The following is a 7,720-nucleotide window of genomic DNA, read 5'->3' on the forward strand; positions in this document are numbered from 1 at the left end:
AGACATTGGAGTAGAGAGTTAAGCATGAGGTTTAGGTTCCTGAAAGGGTGTAAAACAACTTGCCAGCTTTATCATTGTTATTGTGCTCGAGTGGATAAAAAAAATATATATAAAAAGGCCCCCTCAAAAATATCGTCCTTTAAATACCTGCATAAATATTTAATGTTTACAGGCCCAATTTAATGTCAACAGGGCCCTTTGTCATTAAAATTGTTATAAACGGCAAGTTAATTAACTCTTACAAGCTATTTAAATTGTCGCACTTGATCTAGTGACTGATATATTTATCATTACAAAAAATAGCATTTTTAGTGATGATACATATTTCGAAACAGGGCCGTGGAAGATATTTACGAAGTGTTTACTTTTGTTCGACACGTACGGTAAAATGCCACGTCACTGAAAAACAGCACGATCTGTACAATGCGCTTTAAGAGGAAGCGATTTTCATACATACGTTTAGAATATTGACAGCGATTCATTTATCAAGCAAATCAGGGTGGATCCCTTGCATTCATACCCGTTCCTCCTCCTAGAAGTAGATATAGGTCTTTTGCAAATACTTATTTAATACTTATTTCTGCATCCTTGTCTTTTTTATTCAACGGTAGCTTCAGTCGGTAAGTTAAAAAAAGAAAAATATACTCAGGTTATTGTATTCGGAGAAAAAATGATAGATGAAAATATGTTTGCGCCATGAATATTTTCTTTAAAATAGAAACAAGTCTGAAAAGCTGTTTGTAGACAGAGTATGACAAATAATTTGCATAATTGTCTGCTCTAAAATCCTAGCCGAAAATATGATTTTCTGTTTATCTGTTTGTTTGTGTTTGTTTGTATTTGTTTGTTGGTTGGTTGGTTGGTTAATTTCCCCTATAATTCTTTGCAACCAATAGACCAAACATATGTCCTCGTGAAATATATTTTTTTTATTTCTTAAATGCTTTAAAAGAGCGATTTATGTCAGTGCCATCGTTGTATTCGATTGTATTATGGTGTACTTGTTGGCTATGTTTCAGAGTTGAAATTTATAAAATATATTAATAAGTATATACAGTATGAACTGTCGGCTTACTTTGTTTAAAAGAGTATATTTCGCGAACAATGGAGTTTCCCAAGTTAATAAAATACGTCTTTATATGTATAAACAATATTTTTGCGACAACATCGAACATATTGACTACCTAAACTGTTGGTTTATTCGCTTTGAAATCATTGTAGTTCATATTCCGAGCGTTCGAATTCGTGCAAGCCGCACTCGAAGCGTTAATCCAGCTTTCAAAATAAAAATCCGTTCATTAGTATACAAATAATACACATCAGTGAGGCCATTAGTAAGAATTACCCACACGAGGTACCTTAGGAACGGTCTAACACGCCCGATGCGATAGCCGAGGGCATTTGGACTGTTTTGAAGGTACCAAGTATGGTAAATTTGTACTAATGCCCGAACAAAATGATGTGTATTATTTGTTTTATAAGATTATGTCTCATTTGTTTTATAAAATGATGTTTTCTTACATGATTTTGATAATGACCGGTCATTACCCAAATTACGCGCGATTACGCGTTAGGCAAAATAAATGCCTGGTCACATGTACGCTTTCAACCAATCTTTTGATTAGGATCAACGTCATCATCTTATAATATTAACTATCCGTGCAATCAATTTGGGCGCTAAATCAGGCAGGGGCACAGTCAGCCCGTGCCCACCACCCTTTTGGCGGCTAAAAAATGAAAACAAAAGAAAGAGAATAGGGGGGGAAAATCATGCATATGGCACATATCATGAAAATGTCATTGACGGGATATTGCTAATATATCTGTAAAGCTTTCAAGAAGTAAAGGTGCTTTATCCAAACACAGATATTGGATACCCACCAATGTGTATTGATAAACTCAATATTTTACAAATAAGTGCAATACGACTGATAAAAAGGAGTGACTTTCGTAATTCCAGTCTATCCCAGAGTTTGAACTATTATAACTTAATATATCAGAATTAATGTTTAAAGGTAAAGACCAGTATTGAAAACGCCCCAATTTCAAAAAATGAAATGGAAGCTTTTATTACCAATCATGTAAAAGAATATGTTTTGAATAATACATGATGATACAAATTTTGCCGGGAAACCGCCTACTAATTGATATATTTGGTAAATTAGTTTATCTAATGGTGTGTGAGAGATAAAAACGCATGTGTCGCGCACGTGTGCGTAGTCCCATATACATCTGTATGTGTACAGTGCTTGTAACTTTATGAAGACTGGGACAAATTTCTTATCAGTTTGATGATTCCAGAACCTTGCAGTACATATATGCTAGATGATCAACCTTTTCTTATCGATTTCGCAACCTTTCTTTCACAATGCAATCGTATGACCATTACTGGTTTCAGCTCCACACTTTCTCGTTTTAGAAATCTATTCAAACGTAAACTTTGGGAAACAACGTCATCCTTGACTAAGTAGACCTTTTCTTATCTTTGCCATTCCCACCTTTTCCTTTTCTTCTCTTTCTCTGTCTCACCTCTTCCCTTTCTTCTCTTTATTATTTTGAACTCTCCTTTTTCTTGTATTGCTCTTGTGTGTTTGTGTGTGATTGTTGGTATGTGCATATACATGGGTGATCCCTGCTGATAGTTAATGGTTGGTCCTTTTTGTGCTTTTATTCTTAATGTATGTACGTATATCTAGTCTAAAGTTAGATTTATTTCGCTATCTAATTTAATATTGTAATTAACTTGATAGAGGATTCATGTCCAAGCACAAACTGGCCTATGATTTATTCTTTATTTATGATTTGTAATGTTTGTTTATGATGCAAAATAAAATGAATCACCGTAACATTTAATTTAGAGGAATACGATCAATATTGATTTGTTCTGACAACGTAAACTTTGTCGAAGGCAATATTTCCTCTCTCTCTCTCTCTCTCTCTCTCTCTCTCTCTCCCTCACCCTTTCTCTCTCCCTTCTCTTCCGTCTCTTCCCTTCTTTCTCTCTATCTCACCTCTTCCCTGGTCTTACTTGTTATTTATGCGTTTGTAAATAATAGTTTCCTGGGACTTTTGAAGACTTTGTTGATCCCTGGATCATCTGAGGTGACCTGTGCTCTTAGATCAGGAAAGAAAGATCATGAGAGTTGAACATAACAGGAAATATCACCCACGTAGGCCTATTTTGTGAAAATACGGGGAAAGTCCCCAAACATGATCTTGCCAACAGTCAGACAGTAACCCAGTGACTTTTACAAGCTGATCGCCCGTCTGATTATCAAGATATTTATGATTGGAAATCAAAATGTAAAATTTCGTTTTCCTAACGAATTTTATAAAAAAAACAGTCTATTTGGAAAAATGAGTATGGAAAAACCGGTCACTCAAAGATTTTAACTTTTTGGGGGCACTCCATAATCATTTCGAAGCGCAATTGGTTTAGGGCTTCAACATTATACCATATAACAGACACTATACAACACGTTATAGCCATGCATCTCAGATTGAAAATTATTAAACGATGGCTTTAAGTAACATAATTACTCTTTTAGCACAAAATCCAAATACAAAATATTACTCAAAGCGCTTCGAATAAAAAAAAACATGTACACCAACTTGATGAGGAAAAACAAATTGATATATATCTGCCATCTGGAGAGGTGTGTCTTTAAGATCTCTCGATGTTTCTCTCCCCTTTCTATCTCTGTCTCCACTACAGGTTTGCAACATGGGTTCAAACTTTACCATTACCCTTGTTCTCCTTGCCGCCATCGCATGCCTGTCCGAAGGATGCTGTCCAGAGGGGTTCATACAAGTTGGTAACCGGTGCTACCATTACAACTCTGACAAGGTGGATTGGCACGATGCACATCGTGCATGCGAAGGACTCGGGGCGCATCTAGTCAGCATCCACAACTATGAGGATAGTAGAGAGGTCTATGCCCTTTGGAAGAGTTTAGTCGACGAGAGTTACGTCAATTATTTACACAGGGTAAATAGTAGACCAGTGTTTTTTTTCATAGCTGGATGGGGGAGGGATGATCGGATTGGTAAAATGTAATTTACAAAGAGGGGGTTGGGTGGGGGATATGTACAGCTTAGAGGAGAGTAGAGAGGGCTATGCTTATGTGAGTTAGAAGCAAAAAAAGGGGGAACAAAAGAGAACGTCAGCCACTAGTTAAGCAGGGCTCCCACTTAGCCGAGTAGGAGGCTCTAGTTGTGGTGAGCTGGCACGATCCTATGGCAACCCGTTTTATCATTAAAACATATTTCTTGATATCAAGAAATCAATTCTTGATATCAACAAATAATTATTGTACGTTGTAAAGCAATGGTAATTCTTGATGTTGATTTCGTGATATCAAGAAATATGTTTTAATGATAAAACTGCTTGCCATAAGATCGCGCCAGCTCGCCCCAACTCGAGGCTCCTACTCGGCTACGTGGGAGCCCTGCTTTACAGGATACATTCAATGTAGTATAGCTGCGTTTGACTTTATTTTAATTTTTCATTGTAAAATTTTGTTTTGGATATTTTATTTTTATGTTGTTATTCTGGTTACAATCAAATCGAAGCAAATCGCCGAAAACGTTTGAAAAGGTGGAAAACGCCGGAGCGGGTAATTCTAAACTATGAATGTTGAAGCTGCTTATACAAATTAGTCATAACGAGTTTTGACAAGATATTTACATCCACTTTTAATAAATCTGTCAATTAAGTATGAATTCAAATTTAGTTCCCCGCTTTATACCACACATATTTGTTACAATATGGGATGATATTGTATTCGCCCGATACTTTACCTCTTCTTCTTCCTTATATTAAAGAACTATGAAGCGGAGGGCCAAAGTCAGAAAACAGGGGTTTGCCTGCAATTATCACACAAACTATTAAGGCACACCTTGTTTATCCGAAAGATTTTACCATAATACACAATATTTCACAGGTGTTTATTGTTTTGTTTCGGACAACGACCCTAAATTGGAGGAGGCGTCCATAAAAGTTGCCCTTTTGACGAAAAAAAGTATTTCTTAAATAATATTTCACGAAAACCTTGGACCATTATGAGTTTGGTGTCATATAAAATAAAATTAGATTATATAAATTGAAATACCAATTTCAACGGAATTTAAATTAATTAACACCGCACATTTTAGTAAAAAACAAGATTTTACTCAGATGGAGCGGGATGTCAAAGAATTGTTTATAGTGTGTGTTGGGGGGGGGGGGTCATCTGCCAAGGCCCACATTTCTGAAAAATCACAGAGTATAGAGGTACTTTTCAATTGCACTCAGCAATACTAAGCCGTTGAACTGTCTGGACTGTCTGCATTACTATATTCATGTTGATGCCTGAACTTGTATTGCTAATTGGCAAGATAATGACATACGGCTGGCAGGGGCGGATTGGGTTTGGAGGGGGGGGGGGGGGGGTGACACTCACAAATGTAATAACGCCCACAAATGTAATAACACTTTACCCACAAAGGTAATAACACCCACAAATGTAATAACCAGTTTACCCACAAATGTAATCATTTTAAATCACCCACAAATGTAATAACCAGTTTACCCACAAATGTGATCATTTTGAATCACCCACAAATTTAATAATGACTTTACCCACGAATGTAATAAATTTGAAGTGATATTTTGTCGAATTTGTTCAAAACTAAAACCCTGTATAAAAGCATGGGTATAGCGCGCAGTCTTTATTCCACACCCGGTCATTTCAAAAATTTAAAAAATCTTCAAAACTAAGACCCCATAATCCTTTTCCTGTGGAATAAAATGAATATTGAGCGTAGTCTTTCCTCCAGACCCGGTTATTCAAAAGTTAAAAAAAAAAAAAAAACTTTTAAACTAAGACCCCTCCATCTTCCAAATTAAGACCCGGTAATAAAGCATGGGATTAGAGCGTAGTCTTTACTTCAGACTCGGTTATTTAAACAAAATGAAAAATCTTCAAACTAAGACCTCAACATCTCATTCCTGTAGAATATTATGGGTATAGAGCGTAGTCTTTCCTCCAGACCCGGTTATTTCAAAAGAAATAGAAATTTAAACAAATCTTCGAAACTACGACCCACCATCATTCTTATTCCTCTTTTGTTTTCATTTAAAAATAGATTACATTATTACATATGTGGATACAACACGTCACAAATAAATGATTGGTCGGCGGTCACAAATGTTATTACATTTGTGGGCGTTATTACATTTGTGGGCGTTATTACATCTGTGGGTGTCACAGGGGCGACTGCCTATGTCCATATTATCTGAAACATCAAAGAGTACCGAAGAAGTAGGTTAAATTGCACTCAGCACTCCAAATCTTTTGAACTTTCTGCACTACTAAATGTTCAACCACTATTGTCCAGTTAACAAACCGATATACTGGCCAAAAATAGAGGGGAAAATATATTTAAAAAAAAACTAATTTTTTGATCAAAATTTATATTTCACACACTACATAACTCAATGAAATTGATATCAACTTAAAGGTATTTCAATTATCAATTTTTGGACACCAAATTCAGGGTGATTAGAAGTTTTACTTCAGTTATAAACTCGATGTAAACACACCAAACACGTCCTCAATACACTAATACACATATATATGCATACAGTTTATACACATATGGGCCAAAATGTAGTTTTTGTAGAAATCAAATCAATAATTTTGGGTTGCTATAACTTTTCACTGAAAAGGGATACAAGCCTCTTCTTTAAACAGAATATTGTTTCCTTGAACATGGTCGAATTCTTTGAGAGTTACGCAAACAGGCACCCTCTTCGAATTTTATATATGGAAAATTACAGTTTTTGATAAACATGTTTTTAATTAAAATTGCGATGGTAATTAATCTCGATCCCATTAAAATTGGCATAGAAATGTAGATAATTTCATTTTCTCTCATATATCATCAAACTCATGTTGGTTTATGATTGCCTTAAAATAAGAAAGTGTAGAGAACTTAGCGTGATAAATTATTATAAGAACCGGTTAGATTTCTCTACAACTGATTAAATAATGCCGACTTTGCCCATAATTTAAAAAAACCGTTATGGGTTTAGAGATGATAAATTATTGGCGTATAGTATTTTAACTGTTTCAATATTACGTTTATAACTGCATATTCAGATGGACCTCCCCAAACAAAAATGGTTTCATTAAAGGCACTCATTAACTCAACCAGGATGTAGGGTATAGAATAGCTAATAATAAGGGTGGACTTGCTCATCATTTTCGAAAGTGAGGATTGACTTTAACTGATGTTCAAAGCTGATGTATACACAATTGGAAGAAATGTTCTAATAGCATTTTCATTGTGTTTGCTTACATTCATTTTTCTCCATTGCAATCCGACTGTAATGTATTATTTATTATTGTTTTCTGTGATTTTCTTCGATAAAAACTTAAATAATAACACTTTTAAAATGTCTTCCTTATTTGCATGTAATCATTATCGTTTCCCCTTTCACGCAGACCTATTGGATTGGACTACATGACGTGCAAAACGAAAACAACTTTGAGTGGAGTGATGGGACCCCTATGGACTACTCTCTATGGCATCCCAGCCAACCTAACAACTACGGGGGAGAAGATTGTGTGGCTCCATTTAACTATGGTAGCAACGACTTTGACAAGCAGAGGTGGCATGACCACGGCTGTAGAAACAGGAAACCCTACTTCTGCCGTAGATCTGCCACCTCATAAAT

General features: G+C 35.6%; 1 protein-coding gene across 1 annotated transcript; it reads left to right on the forward strand.

The window, feature by feature from the left end:
• The first annotated feature begins 464 nt into the window (after positions 1–464).
• On the forward strand, positions 465–7,720 carry LOC100893419 (lactose-binding lectin l-2). Its single transcript, XM_003725854.2, has 3 exons — positions 465–620; positions 3,716–3,988; positions 7,488–7,720. The coding sequence occupies exons 2-3, from the start codon at positions 3,725–3,727 to the stop codon at positions 7,716–7,718; spliced, it is 495 nt and encodes a 164-aa protein (XP_003725902.1). The 5' UTR covers positions 465–620; positions 3,716–3,724; the 3' UTR covers positions 7,719–7,720.

This window comes from Strongylocentrotus purpuratus, unplaced genomic scaffold (genome assembly GCF_000002235.5).
Source record: "Strongylocentrotus purpuratus isolate Spur 01 unplaced genomic scaffold, Spur_5.0 spur5_scaffold_20, whole genome shotgun sequence".
Classification (NCBI taxonomy): Eukaryota; Metazoa; Echinodermata; class Echinoidea; order Camarodonta; family Strongylocentrotidae; genus Strongylocentrotus; species Strongylocentrotus purpuratus.